This window comes from Oncorhynchus nerka, linkage group LG19, assembly GCF_034236695.1.
Source record: "Oncorhynchus nerka isolate Pitt River linkage group LG19, Oner_Uvic_2.0, whole genome shotgun sequence".
NCBI lineage: Eukaryota > Metazoa > Chordata > Actinopteri > Salmoniformes > Salmonidae > Oncorhynchus > Oncorhynchus nerka.
The window spans coordinates 9,264,640-9,283,849 of NC_088414.1; the positions used below are offsets into that span (position 1 = coordinate 9,264,640).

At 44.5% G+C, this 19,210-nt stretch overlaps 2 protein-coding genes across 2 annotated transcripts; one reads left to right on the plus strand and one right to left on the minus strand.

Annotated features, from left to right (window-relative positions):
- Positions 1-1,530: 1,530 nt before the first annotated feature.
- On the plus strand, positions 1,531-4,305 carry LOC115123413 (proteinase-activated receptor 2-like). Its single transcript, XM_029652755.2, has 2 exons — positions 1,531-1,816; positions 2,298-4,305. Exons 1-2 carry the CDS (start codon positions 1,747-1,749, stop codon positions 3,386-3,388), a joined length of 1,161 nt encoding a protein of 386 aa, XP_029508615.1. The 5' UTR covers positions 1,531-1,746; the 3' UTR covers positions 3,389-4,305.
- Positions 4,306-13,620: 9,315 nt separating this feature from the next.
- On the minus strand, positions 13,621-15,736 carry LOC115123412 (cholesterol 25-hydroxylase-like protein 2). The gene is made up of 2 exons (XM_029652752.2): positions 14,815-15,736; positions 13,621-13,924 (listed from the first exon to the last, which is right to left on the minus strand). The coding sequence occupies exons 1-2, from the start codon at positions 15,734-15,736 to the stop codon at positions 13,848-13,850; spliced, it is 999 nt and encodes a 332-aa protein (XP_029508612.2). The 3' UTR covers positions 13,621-13,847.
- Positions 15,737-19,210: the final 3,474 nt, after the last annotated feature.

Below are 19,210 nucleotides of genomic sequence, written 5' to 3' on the forward strand. Positions count from 1 at the left end.
TGTCTTAAATACAAGGAGTGAAGTGTTACAACTAAACCAGACCATGGGGTGAATTGTAACAGAATAAAAAAAGTGCATATGACATGCAACTAATTATTGAATGCTTTTGAGGCCAGGAGAGCAACGTTGCCAGGTTTACCTTTTGTTTGGCAGAAATAATACATGTATTATTTCACTCTCCTAAATGGTTCTCAACCAAACAGCAAGACTAAACTAAACACCTGAACCTGTGTGTTTGCGTGCGTGCGTGGCTGTGTGTGACAATGTTGGACATGTTCACTAAATCAAGAGTCACAGTTGTGACAGTGGTATGTATGGCTGTCCTGGGGTACAGGCTTGGTGGGCCCATAATTTGATTTCCCAGCAACACCCAGACCTCCTTGGACTCGTGCAGAAGTGTTCTTCATAGGAAGAATCTGAATTTTCTGGTTCAATCTGCTTTGTTTGGGCTTTTTTCTTAGGCAGGACAGTTTTTTTAATGTGTTTCAGTGTGGTTTGTCTTGGCTTGCTTCTTTCCAGCAGTTTTTTTAGGCAGGGCAATTACAATTTGTGCCTTCTGAGCGCTTGATCTTTTATGCTCTTCCAGTGCCTGCTTGACGGGTGTATCCATCAAAAATCACAGTTTTTCTCCTCTTCCTACCCCTTGTTGCAATTTTCTTGGTCCCTGCTTTTGAGAAGGGGTGTAGATCAACTGGGTTGAAATCAAAAGAGTAATCTTTGCAGAATCTGTACAGCGTCACGTAACATATGCGCTACAATTTTGCAACTGACCTGATTGGCTTCCCCCCCGCTCTGCTTTTGACGCTTTGTCCAAAGTGTGGAGAGGTCTGTCTTTCGTTTCCAATATCCAGGAATGCTGAAAGTAAAATAAAACATGGACCAAAAACATTCAGTTTTCTCACAAGTTGTTACAACTAACCCTGACCCTTGCAGCCATTAGATAGCTTCATTGTGTTATCTAAATGTTAACTTTAGCATAGCTAATTTGAATCAAATATCTCTACACAGACTGGTTATAAACCTGATATAAGTTTGGTTAACAGAACTAAAAAGCAGTTTATATGCCATCACGAAAACACATTTACCTCGAAATCAGATTTCTGTCAATATAATCTGCAGTTTATCACAGAGACTTACTTTTTCACATGAGGCTTCAATACTAAACTGAGCATGTGAACAGTATGATTCTACCTCGCTCCCGATTGGAGTAATTGCAAGTGTTACAACCATCCCCGGTCTCCCCTATACATCCCTATTAGATTTACATTGAATAAACTGCGATTACTCTGCGATCCTTAGATATGACCAAACAGGTAAGAGTCGTGTAAAGTATCGCTCTACTCAGCTACGTGATTACCTTCCCTGTTTAGACTCGAGATGTTGTAAACGCCAAAGGAAACTACTTGTAATGCTTAGTGAAGGACTATAGATTTGTAAGCAGCATACAAATATGGTGTTTCATACATTGTAATCTTTCCTATTGGTTTACTGATTCCTAATAAAAGCACTATGCTCGAGGCAGGTGGAACCTCACAGACACTCGAAACCATGTGACGTGCGTGCAGAGAGAGGGCGCACGGTGTTTGATTCCGTCAGTCTCTGGTGGTTATTAGGGTGTGTCCTGTTTAGGGCAGAGAGAGAGAGAGAAATAAAGGTATATTGGACATCGGAGTGAAGTTAACAACCAGTTCGATCGCGGTAGGACTAGATACACAGACCATTCATTCTGTACAAAGTTCACGGAGAATGGCCTCCTCTCGAATACTTTTCTGTTTATTGTTGCTCGGTTGCGCGTGTGCAACAAATCCGTCTCAAGGTAAGATTTACCTTTTGTAAAGTATCTATCTCGTGTCTTTTTCAGTAGATCTGTAAAAACCTTGTGTTTAGCTTCGCGTACTCGTCGGTTCCAACCTGTGGTTAACCTCCTTTTTCAGAGTATCATCAGTTCGTTATTCAAATGTTTTCTCGTGTGCCAGGAATCTGTATTGTTAGTTTTTACCCGTTTAGTATGGTTCGCCTAGAGATGGAACGATCCTATATATTTGAGATCTTAAGAAGACTGCGAAAATCGATTTATTACCTTTATCATGTTTGACCTTTTTTAAGTACTTTTTTTTGTTGACAATATAGAATCTCTGTCATTCAAATCATTGCGTAACTTAATGATTTGTGTATGTTGTTTAGCCATGTTTTTTCTTACAGTAACGTATTTTATGTTGGGGCTCACCCGTTCACCAAAACCGTTCAACATTATAGGTCTTTGTCAGTGATGTTTCTCTCCTGTGCTTCATCAAAAGGTAAAGGACGAGGGTTCATCGGGGTGGTTGACCCTCAGGATGCCGACCGTGTTACAGTGTCCAAGGCGACCGCAGACACGCTACGGAGCAGTCTGACCACGGTGTTCCTCCCCATCGTCTACATCGTGGTGTTTGCTGTGGGGCTCCCCACCAACGCCATGGCCATCTGGGTCTTCCTGTTCAGGACCAAGAAGAAGCACCCTTCCGCCATCTACATGGCCAACCTGGCTCTGTCCGACCTGCTCTTTGTCATCTGGACTCCCCTGAAGATCGCCTACCACCTCAACGGTAACGACTGGATCTATGGTGAGGGGTTGTGTAAAGTCCTGGTGGGCTTCTTCTACGGGAACATGTACTGCTCCATCCTCTTCATAACCTGTCTGAGTGTCCAGCGCTACTGGGGTGTGGCCCATCCTCTATCTCAGCATAGGAAGAACAACAAAGTGGCGGTCGCTGTCTCCGTCTCTATCTGGGCCTTCATCTGGCTCACCACCACCCCTCTGTACCTGTACAACCACACGGCCAAGCTCAAGGACCCCAACATCACCACCTGCCATGACGTCAACATCATCCATGATCTGGAGGACCCCTTCCCTGACGTAGCGCTCCCCTACTTCTACTTCGTCCTCATGGCCGGCATCGTGTTCCTGGTCCCCTCGCTGGTCATCGTCCTGGCCTACATCCTCCTCCTGAGCGCTCTCGGGAACGCCATGACAGACGGGAGCGCCGGGAAGAACCGCCGGAAAGCCGTGGTGCTGATCGTGACCGTGCTGGTCACCTTCCTGGTGTGTTTCATCCCCAGTAACCTCATGCTGGTCGTCCACTACTCCCTCCTCAAAGACGGGGTGGTAAACAACGGCTACGGCTTCTACATCGCCACTCTGTGTCTGGCCAGCCTCAACTGCTGTCTGGATCCCTTTATCTACTACTTTGTGTCGGAGGACTTCAGGGACCATGTGAAGAACACACTGCTGTGTAGGAGCAGCAGGACGGTGGAGAGGATGAGGGTCTCCTTCAGCTCCATGAAGTACTCCAGGAAGAGCAAGGCCTACGTGTCTGAGTCTGGGAACACACAGAGCAGTACCTGCTAGTAATGGATGACTTGGGACAGACTCTGGCAGAGGGTCGTTGAAAAGACGATTCCTCTCTTGTATGAATGTGGACTGTGATGCACTGGAACTGACTGTACGCGCCTTGTAAAAATGTAGAGACCTAAAAAGGGTCTCTCCTGTAACTGTTGTGAAATAGAATAATTTACAAGAAAGGGATCATGATGCTGTGTTATTGTGTGGGACAGACTCACAACCTGACTTCTCACAGGACCAGGACATGGAGTCCAGAAGAGGAGAAAATGGGTCTCGGCACAGTAAGCGAACCACCCAAAAGAGGAACTATATTACTTATCTGTCTAACAGTATGTCCGTAGGAGTTTTAGTAAATTTTAAGTTAGGACTTTGGCCAACGCTGAGTCACCTTACACAGACTACTAGTGAAAATGGCTGAATATATGCATATATAGCCTGGACTTGTTACTCCTTTTGTGATTTTTCATATGAATGACGTTAGAGGGCAAATGTGAAAGATGTAAATATCTAGTTAGATATTGTCTTAATGTGACGATCAAGAGGTCAAACAACGATGCATATCGGACATGTTATTGCCTAGCACATGGGAAACAACATGTCTGATGAAATCCCCAGTTAGAGACTTTTCCATTGTGCTAAAGTTAAATGTCATGCAGTTAGGTGTAAAGTATTGAGTACTATGGTGATAAGTTACCCATATTTTAGAGGGGCAGTGGTGGGGCCAAACTGGCTTTAAGTCTATAATCTACATGTGTTCTATGCCTTTTATACCGTGTATTTGCCTCAGTGAGCTCATATAGGCTGTAGGCCAGACATATTAACACTGCATTTTTACTTTTGCGCCATTGTTTTAAGCCATTCAAAGTTTTTTTTTTTTTTTTAAGTTTGTTTGTTCCTTAAATAAACGTTTGACCTACAATAAACTTACGGTGTTAGCTGGTTTCTATAGTTATTGTTCTTTTAATGTGTAACTTTGCCTCTGTTGCGTAATCCTTACCACATTCCATTGCCCTGGTGCTCATGAAAGTAGGTAGACTGACTCACTCCTCTCACATGGTGGAAAATGACGTTACAACGAGTCATTGTCTGTGATTCTGGTCTTCATTCACAGGTTGGAATTTGTGAAATGTGTCCTATTTGAGGACAGATGTTTCTGTGGACCAGTTAACAGCCCCCTCCCCCCAATGAAGGTCAATGCATCAGCACAACTGTGAAACTACAGTGATTTCTCAGGTTCTCATCTACTACAAAGACTTTCTGTCTCAGTCATTCAGAGGTTGTCTAGGCTGGGGAGGGTTTCAGAGCGAGATGGGACATGTTTCCATGGTGTCAGTGATTTTCCCCACAGATAACTGGTCTCGAGGAGCCTCTTGAGCGCAGGCAGGAACAACCTCTGATTACTGGTTCACTGCGATACACTCCTCACTTCCCCTTAATAGGTAGATATATTTTCTGAGTGTTGGAGAGAGGAGTATTTTGATGGATATTTCAATATAGAGTAAGCTTTGCAACGTTGCGCTGCGGAAACAGGTCTTGCACTGTAGAGTTTGCGTAAAACTAAATGTAGTCTACTGGAAAATATAAGGAGCGAGGGAGTTGACCATGTTCAGCCCACCCAGTTCACTCCCTAGCTCTGTTTATACAGACACCCTAATCTGTCCTGGTATAACTAGACACTACAATGTACACTCTTCATAGCTTACATTCTTTAGGGATCTGTGTGTCAGAATGGTGCGTGATATTGCGGACTATGAGGAGCAGAAGGTACAGAAGGGATGTTTCTGCAGGGATGACCGGAGACAGCCAATTGGCACTTGCCCCACGAGCATGCTGGGAGGGTGAACACCAGCCCAGCCGTAATCCTAAAGGGCCGCTAGTGTGGCGATCAACCAACTCCCTCACATTTGACTCCAGTGACCAATCCGGAGCGTCTTGTCATGTCCACCCTCCCACCCTGCATCCCCGAAGGAAATGCAGGAGAGGACTACGTCGGAAGACGGCAACACCCGAAGTCCCCGCAACATACGCGGAGCAAGAATCGGTCATTAACTTGTCCACTGCCACATGTGCATCTGCCCTAGGTAAGGGTCTATCATTTGTCTGAACATCACAGGCCAATGACTTTGATACATTTGTAGACGTTTAAAAGTTTTCCCACCGTTTTTGAGATTGACCTAGTTTTTTTTTTTGTAATGGGGTTTCTCCCTATGCACCTGCCAATGTTAATCCATTGCACTATAAAGAGACCCACTTTTTAAGAGGAAAAGCCGATTTTTACCAGATTTTTACCAAAAAGAACAAGGTATTCTACAATATGTCCAAAGCAGAGAAAGAATCTCTTGTGGAACTCATAAATGACTCCAGTATCATTATCAAACCTGCCGACGAAGGAGGTGCGGTGAGGATACAAAATGCAGTAGACCATGAAAAGGTCATTCTGAGACAACTCCGTGATGATGAATTTGACTAAAGACTCTCTAAGGACCCTACTAATCAATTCAAGTCTCTGATCCATGGTAAATTGTCTGCATTATTTTTGAATGAAGTGGAAACGACAAAGACAGAATATGAAAGTTGACTGCCCAACCACACCTGTCATATACGCTCTCTCCAAAATTCACAACAGCATGACACCACCTATACCAGGCAGGCCCATTGTGAGTAGTAACGGATCTCTGACAGACAATATCTCTATCTTTTGTAGACCATCTTGTGAAACCCTGGGGCCATCTCCCTCCCCACGTATACTAGTGACTTGATTGGATTCATCTTTTGAAATCTGTGGACTGTATAGCTGAAAATTCTATTCTGTGTACTTTTGATGTTACCGGTCTATATACTAACATCGCCCACCAGGGCGGCCTAGAGGCCCTCATGTTCTACCTCATTGAACGTCCCCTAATGCTCTACCCAGCACCAACTGTATTGTGGACTTGGCTGAACTGGTACTAACCTCCAACTAGTTTCTCTTCAGAGGAGACTTCTTCCTCCAGACGAAAGGGACAGCGATGGGGAGCACTATGGCTCCTAATTATGCTAGCCTATATCTAGGAATGTTTGAAAAACAGGCCGTGCTGAATCTAAACCTTAACCCTTTTCTCTCCGATATTCTCCTAATTCTGAGATATTTGGATGCCATTTTCGTGATCTATACAGGGACCCAGGGAGAACTTTTGGAATTCCATGCCTATCTAAATACTAGGAATGAACACCTTCGTTTCACCATTAACTATGACCTATCACAAAACAGTTGTCTTGATGTGATGGTTATGGAGGATAAAACCTCCCTCTCTTACAGATCTCTATCGGAAACCTACGGACAGGAATACCCTCCTTTGAGGTGACAGCTTTCATCCACGTCCACTTATTAAAAGTTTCTAAGTCAATTCAGTCGCATCAGAAGACTATGCAGCTCTGATGCTTCTTACCAAGTGCAACATAGCTTCAACGTGTAAATCATCTAGGAAGATGTCGGCATCAAGTAATTGTCTCTGGTCTCACAACTCAATCGCTGGTTGAAAACTGTTTTCTGCCCCTACCAAAAGATAGAATGTGTAGATAATTGGCCCTCCTTCTGGGACTCACCCACAAACAGGACCAAGCCTGGTCTGCTGAGGAGTGACGGACTCCATCCTAGCTGGAGGGGTGCTCTCATCTTATCTACCAACATAGACAGGGCTCTAACTCCTCTAGCTCCACAATGAAATAGGGTCTATTACAGGGTCTGAGTCACTGGCTTACTGGTGCTCTTTCATGTCGTCCCTAGGAGGGGTGCGTCACTTGAGTGTGTTGAGTCACTAATGTGATCTTCCTGTCTGGGTTGGCGCCCCCCCTTGGGTTGTGCCGTGGCGGAGATATTTGTGGGCTATACTCGGCCTTGTCTCAGGATGGTAAGTTGATGGTTGAAGATATCCCTCTAGTGGTGTGGGGGCTGTGCGTTGGCAAAGTGGGTGGGGTTATATCCTTCCTGTTTGGTCCTGTCCGGGGGTATCATCGGATGGGGCCACAGTGTCTCTTGACCCCTCCTGTCTCAGCCTCAAGTATTTATGCTGCAGTAGTTTGTGTCGGGGGGCTAGGATCAGTTTGCTAAATCTGGAGTACTTCTCCTGTCTTATCCAGTGTCCTGTGTGAATTTAAGTATGCTCTCTCTAATTCTTTCTCTCTCTCGGAGGACCTGAGCCCTAGGACCATGCCTCAGGACTACCTGGCATGATGACTCCTTGCTGTCCCCAGTCCACCTGGCCGTGCTGCTTCTCCAGTTTCAACTGTTCTGCCTGCAGATATGGAATCCTGGCCTGTTCACCGGACGTGCTACCTGTCCCAGACCTATTATTTGACCATGCTGGTAATTTATGAACATTTGAACATCTTGGCCACGTTCTGTTATAATCTCCACCTGGCACAGCCAGAAGAGGACTGGCCACCCCTCATAGCCTGGTTCCTCTCTAGGTGTCTTCCTAGGTTTTGGCCTTTCTAGGGAGTTTTTCTTAGCCAACGTGCTTCAACACCTGCATTGCTTGCTGTTTTGGGGTTTTAGGCTGGGTTTCTGTACAGCATTTTGAGATATCAGCTGATATACGAAGGGCTAGAAAAGAAATATGATTTGATTTGATCTTACCAGAAACAGACCACAGACCTTACACAACGGTTTAAGGAAAGGAGGTACAAAGACAATTGGGTAAAACATGCCAATCATCGTTTTGAAGGACTAACACAGTTGGAAGGCTTTCAACCAAAAGTTAAAGAAAAAGCAGCACATGTCCCCTGTTGGGGAAGGCATTTAAGGAAGCACTGGTACAATATTGATACTGACCTACAATTGAAACTCGTCTTTTTTTTGTATTTTCACCCCTTTTTTCTATTAATTGGTAGTAGTTAGTCTTGTCTCATCGCTGCAACTCGCGTACGGACCCGGGAGATGCGAAGGTCGTGCGTCCTCCGAAACACAACCCAACCAAGCCGCACTGCTTCTTGACACAATGCCCATCCAACCCGGAAGACACCTGCACCAATGTGTCGGAGGAAACTCCGTACATCTGGCGACCGTGTCAGCGTGCACTGTGCCCAGCCCACCACAGGAGTCGCTAATGCGCGATGAGACAAGGATAACCCTGCCGGGCCAAACTCTCCCCTAACCCGGACGACACTGGGCCAATTGTGCGCAGCCTGTACTTGAACCCAGAATCTCTAGTGGCACAGCTCCACTCGGGAGGCAATGAAACCCATCTTTAAATATCCCCCACCTATGGTCTTTTAACAGAACCCCAAACATGAGAGACATTGTGGTCAAATCTGATTATCCACCAGAGAAAAGGGTAACTTTCTTAGACAAAGTTTGGGAGGTTAATTACAAATGTGGCTCAATGCAGCTTCACATACAAATGTAACTCATTTACCCACCCCCACACAGGATAAAGATTTAAGATCCGATTACCTGCATTTCCACCAATATTATTTACATGTTAATATCCTTGTCTGTCTCACACAGGGAAAACCCGTAGAAGCCTTAAGACACGGATCAGTGAGCACCGCAGCAATATACGGACAGGTGAGACAAAACCCTGTTGCTGTTCCTTTTGTATAAGCTAGACATCCTATTAGCTCTCTGAGATACATTGGAATAGAAATGGTCAAGATGTCACACAGGGGAGGGGACACTGAGAGGAAACTTCTTCAAATGGAATCTTTCTGGTTCCACAGGCTCAACACACTGTCTCCTCTTGGCCTTAATGAGGAGTTTGACGTGAAACCGTTTTTTGTAGTTTCAAAATGTCCAAATTGTTTTGTTTTTTAAATACTCATTTGAATATTGTACGTGTGTATATGTTACTGTAAATATTGATCACATTCCTTGTGTATGATCATATATTTAGACGAGTTGAATGTTAATATTGTGAACCTATGTTATACATTTTTCTACTTCCTGTTTCAGGAAGTGATGTCACTGAGTAATGCCTCTATATACAGGACCTTCCACCCCCACCTGGGATATGGATGCCTGATGCAGACCTAAGGGTTGAAATGTTGTTATAAATAAATAGCATCTGGGAGTATGAGCAGCATTTTCCCTCCTGTTTTTCTTAGAATGCTGCCCTCCCTTAACTATCCACTGTCTTGCATAATACTATTCTGCATCTTACATTTATGACCATTGAAAAGTGCTATTTCCTGCTGATATTTCAATTATAAAGTAAAAATGTTACAACAATGGAGAGTGATAGAAGATAAGGAGGATTGTTTGGTGACGAGGCTGGATCCTGTCTTTTATCTGTAGATAATGATTAGACAAGGTGAACCCATTCATGTCCTGTAGTCCAATACAATGACCCAAGTGTTACCATTGTGCTATAGAGCCCCACAGTGGAGGTGTCATAATACCCATAAAACCTAGCGGTCAAACAGGGAAGTGGTTCCAATGTTTTGTTTTACCCCATTAATTTTAGAACCACCAATAAGGGCTGTGTTTCCTGTAGGCATGACGTTTTGATAACCATGTAAATCTCTCTCGGACAAGGTGACTATATCTTTTTGTTCAGTGCATGTTCAATATACCAGGAACCGTGTTCTTTGGGTTGTTAATCGGATTCGTTCCGACATTTCTTGATTAATTTTTTCTTTTAAAGTATTTGTACGTTTTTGAGGGGTATTATTTGTGTGCTGTTTGACATTAAACTGCGTTGTTATGAGCTAGTGACATAAGCGTTTCGCTGCGCCAACCAATGAATACATCAGAAATTAAGTCAATGTTTATATTGATTTCAATTCTGATGTATTCATTGTTTGGTTAAGAGAAAGGCTGTACACAACAAGCTTTGTTGTAAGAGCAGAGCCTGAGCAGAGCATTGTGTTTTCAGGGAGGATAGATTACTCCAGGTTCTTTCAGAGATGATATATTGCTGTGGGGTGTCACCTTCCCCCAGCCTATTGCCACTATTCTCTGTAAGTAAAACATCTGCTTCACACAACTAGGCTACCACAGACAGGAGCACTTCCTGATTAAATTTCCTTCACACAAACAGGCAGGGCCCCTTTTAAAAAGCCTGTCATTATATGCACATAGTATAGTCACAGAGGCCCCTACGAAACCTGATTGAAGAGAGTAGTGAGGGTGGCTAGTACAGAGGTAACATAGGAGTACGGTACACACACACACGCACTATTACTCTAAATGAGACCTCCTTTCCTTTGAAACACAAGGTGGCTTTTATGTAGATCTGTGTCTGCCGATGACTGATTAGCCCAGGTTGTCCATTGTAGAGCATGAATATGGCAGTAGACTAACTCAGGTAAAAGTCTCAGTGAGCATTGCGTGTACACAACTCTCTACAAAGGTAGCATGTCAATGAGACATGCTAGGTATGACAGGAATGGGAGAGGATGTAAGTACAGTGGTAGAAAAAATACCCAATTGTCCTACTTGAGTAAAAGGAAAGATTCCTTAATAGAAGAAAAGTCACACGGTGAAATACTGCTTGAGAAACAGTTGAGGTATTTGGTTTTAAATACACTTAAGTATCACAATTAAATGTAATTGCTAAAATATACTTAAGTATCAAAAGTAAGTGTAAGTCATTTCAAATTCCTTATGTTAAGCAACCCAGACAGCACATTTATGGCTAGCCAGGGGCAGACTCCAACAGCATTTGTGTTTAGTGAGGCAGATCAGAGGCAGTAGAGATGACCAGGATACGTGTGTGAATTGTACAATTTTGCTGTCCTGCTAAGCATTGAAAATGTAACAAGTACTTTCGGGTGTCAGAGAAAATGTATGGAGTAAAAAGTACTTTATTTTCTTTAGGAATGTGGTGAAGTAAAAGTAAAGTACAGATAACCCCCAAAAACGACTTATGCAGTACTTTAAAGTATTTTAACTTAAGTACTTTACACGACTCGGTTATATAATTAGTACAACCAGCAGATTCTGAAGACCTGTAAAACACCATGAGAAAAGAGAGTACCCATACAGCCAGTTCTGTTGTAGCAGCATTTTGACCACTGTTGTGATATAATTACTCTAAGGACGTTGATTTGTTAAATCAGGTTTGTTATGGTAGGGCTGCAGGAAAATCCAGCCTTTTCATTAGATCTCCAGGGAGACGGTTGGGTGTTATTCTGTGTATCAGTCAAATGATCCATGTGCTGAAACCCTTCCTGTTTACATGTTAGACCACTGGATTTGCATCACCAGAGGGGGAGAGAGGGCGGATTGTTTTACAAGTCACACAGTATCCTCCCAATGATCATTAAATGATTCATTTCCATTTATTGGCAGGTTATGGAACAGTTTGGGACAAGAAGATAGGGATATTTTATGACAGGTGGTTTAACAGAGGGGAGGGGGAAGGTAGGGGACAAGAAAGAAAGAGCGAAAAAAAGAGAGGGGGTGGGGTGGGGGGGCAGTAAAATGGTGACTGACAGGTTTTTGTGTCATCCAGATCACGCTGATATCATAAACTTTGTGGAAGAGGGCAGGAAGGGGCCGTCCTGTCCTGAAGGTGACCAGGGGAGATACTACCACATAGTTCTATCAGTAACACTTATGACTCACCTATGTGGTTTCGCTTAACCCGATCGCACACCGAGTCTCTGTTTCAGCCAGTCCCTCAAGGGCCGCATTTCTAAAATAGGCACCTTGTGTTGCAACGCTTGAGTTCCGCTCCTCGACACACCAAACCTGTTTGCCAAGTACCGTCCCTCTATGAATAACAACATGGAAAGGCACGGTGCGTCGTGACAAGTCGTGACATGTTTAAACCACGAGTACTATTTGACCTCTCTCGACCTCTCTGCCTGTGGTAGCACCATAGGTTGATCCATAGTGATTGAATGTCATGTCCAGTGTGTGTGTTGAATTATACAACCGTATCTATCACATTACATGACATAAATATTTGTTGAATATTGAACTTCATGACTGACACTCAGGGCAGATGTTCCAATGAGGGGAAGTAACTGTGGTCTGCTTCAGGTTACAGGAATAAACTATACATGTTAGAAAATTCATTATTGTCTGACCATTTCCTATTTATGGAATTCCAGGTGTGTCTGTGTCTAATTCATACTGTACTTCTCATTTCTTAACCAGGGTATGACTTCTCAAGTAGTACTTTATGCTTAGCGGGACCTCTGGTGGACTGTTTGTGAAACTGCATGCGGACACTTAGCCCAAGATGTACTGAAGGAGGAGTGTAAGCTAGCTAGCCTACTCTTTTAGGGTCAATCAGCAGTTGCTACATCCATCTTGGGACTCATAAATGAATGATATGTACCCATTGATTCATGAAGAATATAATGTATAAGTGCCTCATCATGAGCTTAGTTCAACTGTCATACCCCACCAGAACCTCAAATATAAGCTTGTTTGTAACCAATGTAAACATGGTTACAACTATAATTTTGATATCATGGATGGAAATACAAAGATACACTTGGCCTACTGTCCTCTGTTATTACCAGGAGCGCAACTTTCACTGGGGACATGTCCCCCCTCCACACACATTCTGAAATTGAATTTTTGTCCCCCCCCAGTTTTATCATTGGAATGTGATACAAAACGGGGCCAGGGTGTGCTTTAGGACCATGCGGACGCCTCCGAGCGGTCGGGGAGATGGTTTGGAGCGTTGGATCTGACTGGATAAAAATATATAAAAACATTTATAAAATTAGTTATGTGTCGTCGTCCCCCCCCCCAAAAGTTGCACCCCTGGTTTTTACACAGTTGCAGCCAACAGTATTTTTCAGTCACAACACTTTACTGGAATTCTTCTTCTGTTACACACGGGTGTTCGGAGACACTAGATTTCTAATTAAAACAGGTTGGCTTCTCTCTCTTCTGTAAACAAGCTGTAACATACGGCCTTGTTGGAATCGTGTTTAAAAAAGTTTACAGTAATTGTACCTTTTTGTTTTTAGAAAATAATTTCTCGACGATATGAAAGTTAAGTTCAAAGGGTTTCAAAACTGTGACACAAGCGAGGATTAGTAACGTGTAGATAGAGCACACATCGGCTGTGCCGTCGTCAATTCATGGGATGAAAATCCAAGAGGGGGCCCTTTCGGGTGAACGATGGTTAGTGCACACAGAACGAATGATAATTGGAAACGTAGGCACATTTACAGCACTATAAGGATTCCATCTCACAGCGGATGATGACCTTTAAATGACAATCAACATTCGTATTTCTTTAATATTTCCAAAATTGTAGACCCTTTCCCAACAATAGTTTGACAATCTGATTAAAACACGGCTGACATTTCACTCTGCTCTCTAACTCTTCACCGATCCTCTGCTCCAATCATCATCAACAGTACAAATATCCTGCAGTTTCCCATATTAATAATCTATTAGAACACAAGCACACTCTCTAGGAATACCAAGTATACTTGATGCTCGGCCAATGACATGCTTGAAAAGAGAAATAGTTTGTGTTTGGTTTCTGTTTGTGTTTAGGCCCCAGGCCGAAGATCATGGATCACAGTGAAGGTGTTTTGTCGTGGGAGGGGCAGTGTAGAGGTCTCTGCCAAAGAGATTATAGACAGTGTCTGAAAGAGAGGATGATAAATTAGTATTGGCCGCACGCATCGCTCTGGCGGCCCACTGGACACCGCTAAAAGACTGCCATTCAGCTTTCTGGTTTGTGTGTGTGTTTGTGTGTGTGTGTGTGTGTGTGTGTGTGTGTGTGTGTGTGCGCGCGCACGCATTTCCCTTGTGTTACCCTGCTTGAATTGCTGTGCTGCAATCCTTCAACTGTGTTATTTTCAACAAAACACACATTTTCCAGAAATACTATATGAGTTATTAAAATACCTATAAAACATTTGTGCAGTCTTATGTTTACATGTCTCTCATCTACCAACAGACAGTTATGCTATATCAGGTTATCCAGTCATAGGATTTACCCCCAAAGAAATTATTCAAAAAGAGTTCAAAACAGAGAAACATAGGAAAATTTCAATAGCAAAAAACTTAGCAAAAATATACAACTCCAGTCAGCATGGATTTTTAGCGGTATTAGTAAAACACACACATTTCAAATGCAGGGAAGTCTGACCTGAGAATGCCATGGAAACCAATGAAAAAAATCCACAGAGCAATCCCAAACAAATCAATATCGTACAAAACCAGAGATCTGACAGAGAGCTACAGAGCGCAGTGTAAAGTCATTACATTTCATGAACACAAAGAAAGATGGAAAAGGTGAAGAGAGAGAGAGAGAGAGGGGAGAGAGAGAGCGAAAGAGAGAGCGAGAGAGAGAGAGAGAGAGAGAGAGAGAGAGAGAGAGAGAGGTGGACAGAGAGAAAGACAGAAGAGATAGAGTAAGGAAGGGAGGGAGAGAGATTGGATGAAATACACACAAAGAGCGGTCAAGGGAGAGGGAGGAGAGAGAAAAAAAGCAACACTCAAGCTCCTTTATCCTTCCTCCCTTTCACACCTTCCTCAACATATTTATCTTTGGAGGGGGTGGGCACCATGTTAGTCCCCCCCAGCCAGTCCCAGTGGGAGAAGAACGGGGCAAAGTTTGTCCCGGGCATCCGGTGGTGAGCGTCGTGTTTGGGGGGTCCGCCCCACAGGCCGAAGGGCACCAGGCGGTGCAGCGACCAGGGGAAGTCGTAGCCACAGTGGTCCTCAGTGGACACACAGATGGTGAACACCATGAAGCCCCAAGCGGTCAGGCAGTGGCACTGCAGCAGGAGGGGGTCCACAGTGGTCCAGAAGCCCGAGCTGATCAGCTCCCAGGCGGACACGTACTGGGTAACCAGGCTGAAGGGCTGAAGGTACTGGTGGTGCATAGCGTGGAAGGTGCGGTACAGCCATGGGACTCTGTGGTGTAGAAGATGCCAAAGGTAGAACTGGAAGTCAAAGACCACCATGCACCCCAGGATGCCCAGGAGGAAGCTCATTAGAGTGGGTGCGTCACGGGGGAGTGGGATAGGAGGCCTCCACAGCCACTGGCCCACAGCAGCAGGAAAGATATAGACCAGGTGGTTGTAGGCTGTGAGATACAGGGTGGTCCAGATGTTGTCCCAGGTGACGGGTCTGTCTGGGTGGAGCTTGTAGCTGTTGAGGGCTGGCCAGCTGGGGGCCAGGAGGTCTAGCAGAGTGTAGAGGGTCACCAGGAGAAGGTAGGTAGAGACAGAGATGACCACAGGGAACAGAGGGCTCCGCAGCTCAGCCTGGTGGTGCTGCAGGAGGTAGTCCCACGCCGGCTGGAGGACGGACTGCTCCGGGAGCCCCAGACCCAGGGTCAGATTAGCCACGGTCAGGTGAGACATCCAGGGGAGAGACACACCGCTGAACAAACCGCCTGCACTCACTGTGTCCCAACTAAAGTCTAATAGTCTCAGAGGATTCATTTATTATCTGGGTTGGTTGCAACAGACTCCACAAGAAAGGCAAAGAAGCTTCCAGCTGTAATGTAATGTTTGTTTTTCTGCAAAAGGCAAATCATCTGGTGCCGTAGTGCCAAATTAGGTTGTCGGTCGATCTTAGCCTCTTATGTAGATCGAGGCGCCACCTCCCCCCTCCCTCCCCCTCCCTCCCCTCCACCCCCTCCCTCCCCCTCCCTCCCCCTCCCCTCCCACATTTCTGACCCAGATCTGAGAGAGCTGCCTCCCGCTGATCCGAAGTGACAAAGACAAAGTCAAGTGTGTTTTCTTTACTCGCATTGAGGAGAAACAATACACTGTGGTCAAAGCCAAACTATGGTGCTCATGTATTAATGCAGAAACTGGTGAACTGTCAAATTTGATCATTTTGGTTAAATCAGTTGATTATTAATGAAAAACAACTTTAAAAAAATACATGTTTTCCTCTTTTTCGTTTTTTCTTTCTCTCTCACTCTCCTCTTCCTCTCCCTCTCCTCCCCTCTCCCTCTCCCTCTCCTCTCTTCCTCTCTCCCTCTCCTCTCTTCCTCTCTCTCTCTCCTCTCTTTCTCTTATGGACTTGTTGTTGGAGGTCAACAGTAATAAATCATAGAAAGCTGTCAAAAGTGACTTTTGAGTTCAAAGGCTCCACATTATTCATGTTGAATTACACTTGTGTTTTTGTGTTGGTTCGTCTTGCATCATGCTGGTTGGAATAAGGTCTGATGGTTAGAAGTGAATAGAGGCAAGTGGAGCGGACCACAGAGATGGTTTCTATGGTGGAGCTCAAGTAAACCAAATCTCTAACTCAAAGGAGGCTTTATATCATTATGTTATCTTAAATGAACCAAATAAGGCAATGAATTCTGATCCAGTGTTTTGCGATCCTCATGGAACATTAAAGCATCATGAAACACATGTTGACTGCACAGACTCCCTGAGACCGCTAGAGGGCAGTCAAGTATCATTGGAAGAAAGGCGGTTCTGCTCTGGAACAGAGATGGTAGTTTCTGAAGTTTTACACATACTTTATTGGAATGTTGATTCTAAAACTTTTTCGTTTTGTGGACATAAACTCCCTTCTGAGGGCTGCAACGGAAAATCTCCCTAATACATAGGTCTTCATGAACACCTGAAACTGCATCTGAAGTTGAGGTTGAGGTGCGGAGCATATTGTTAGGAAATCAAATTCAATGTGAAGTGATGTTACTCTAAACTGTTACCTTGCCGTTAGCTGTTCGAAAGACATCTTAATTACAAAAATCCAACAACAACAAAACCGTATGTAATCTAATTCTCCTTCATTTAAATTGTGGCGGCGACTCATTCGTCTCGATCCAATGCGAGAGTAATTTGGTTAGGTTTACATATATCCTTTAATTATGACATCTTAGAGAATTGATGTATACACTGTCTAGGTGGATGAGTACATCAGGAAGTGCATAGAGGATGTTGTTCCCACTGTGACGATTAGAACTTCTCCAAAAATCCGTAGATAGATGGAAGCATTTGCACAAAACTGAAAGTGCGAATGGATGACGCAATCGCCATCGCACTGCACACTGCCCTATCCCATCTGGACAAGAGGAATACCTATGTAAGAATGCTACTCATCGACTTCAGCTCAGCCTTCACATCCAAGCTCATCCTTAGCTTGGAGCCCTGGATCTGAACCCCGCCCTGTGCAACTGGGTCCTGAACTTCCTGACGGGCCGACCCCAGCTGGTGAAGGTAGGAAACAACACCGCTGATCCTCAACATGGGGGCCCCACAAGGGTGTGTGCTTAGCCCGTTTTGGTGCTGTTGGCGGTAGGTGCACTTGAATCAGAAGCCCTGCGCTACGGGTAGGCAAAGCGTTCCCGTTTTGAACCTCTTCAGCAGACCGGGAGATCTGAGGCTAAATCGAGTGCACCTACTACGCTTGCACCTACTACGCTGGCCAATCGGATAGCTCAAATAACCGTGCCTACAGCTTCCACAACCCCAGCAAAGTTTGATATTAACCTATGTGAGATTTCATAACTTTTAAAACCTTGACCAGAGATTGTCAAAGAATACAGCAAAGAGCTGCTGTTTTTATGAGTGAGTTCATGTCTAAAAATTTTATTCAGCACTGTCATCACTGCTTTTTTTCAACACTATTACAAAACATAAAATGTGCTTCTCCCTACTTCCAACTGGGTACTTTGGAATTCCAAATCGGAATCACAGGAGGCTGAAGAAATTCGGCTTGGCCCCTAAGATTTTGTTCAAATAAGAATTTGTTCTCAACTGACTTGCCTAGTTAGATAAAATAAATAACAAAAGACCCTCACAAAGCGCATCCTGTCGGGCTGTATCACGTCCTGGTACGGTAATTTCCCCCGTCCGCATCTGCAGGGCGGTGCAGGCAGCCCAGCGCATCACCGGGAGCACACTGGGCATCTACAGCAGCCGGTGTCAGAGGGAGGCCAAGAAGACCATCAAGGACCTCAGCCACCCGAGTCATGGCCTGTTCACCCCGCTAACATCTAGAAGGAGGAGACAGTACAGGTGCATCAAAGCTGGGACAGAGAGACTGTTAAATAGTCACCACCAGCCAGCCTCCACCCAGTACCCTGCCCTGAACTTAGTCATTGTTACTAGCTGGTACTCTACCCTGAACCTTAGAGACTGCTGCCCTATATACATAGTCATTGTTACTAGCTGGTACTCTACCCTGAACCTTAGAGACTGCTGCCCTATATACATAGTCATTGTTACTAGCCGGTACTCTACCCTGAACCTTAGAGACTGCTGCCCTATATACATAGTCATTGTTACTAGCTGGTACTCTACCCTGAACCTTAGAGACTGCTGCCCTATATACATAGCCATTGTTACTAGCTGGTACTCTACCCTGAACCTTAGAGACTGCTGCCCTATATACATAGCCATTGTTACTAGCTGGTACTCTACTCTGAACCTTAGAGACTGCTGCCCTATATACATAGTCATTGTTACTAGCCGGTACTCTACCCTGAACCTTAGAGACTGCTGCCCTATATACATAGCCATTGTTACTAGCCGGTACTCTACCCTGAACCTTAGAGACTGCTGCCCTATATACATAGTCATTGTTACTAGCCTGTACTCTACCCTGCACCTTAGAGGTTGCTGCCCTATATACATAGCCATTGTTACTAGCTGGTACTCTACCCTGAACCTTAGAGACTGCTGCCCTATATACATAGCCATTGTTACTAGCTGGTACTCTACCCTGAACCTTAGAGACTGCTGCCCTATATACATAGTCATTGTTACTAGCTGGTACTCTACCCTGAACCTTAGAGACTGCTGCCCTATATACATAGCCATTGTTACTAGCTGGTACTCTACCCTGAACCTTAGAGACTGCTGCCCTATATACATAGCCATTGTTACTAGCTGGTACTCTACCCTGAACCTTAGAGACTGCTGCCCTATATACATAGCCATTGTTACTAG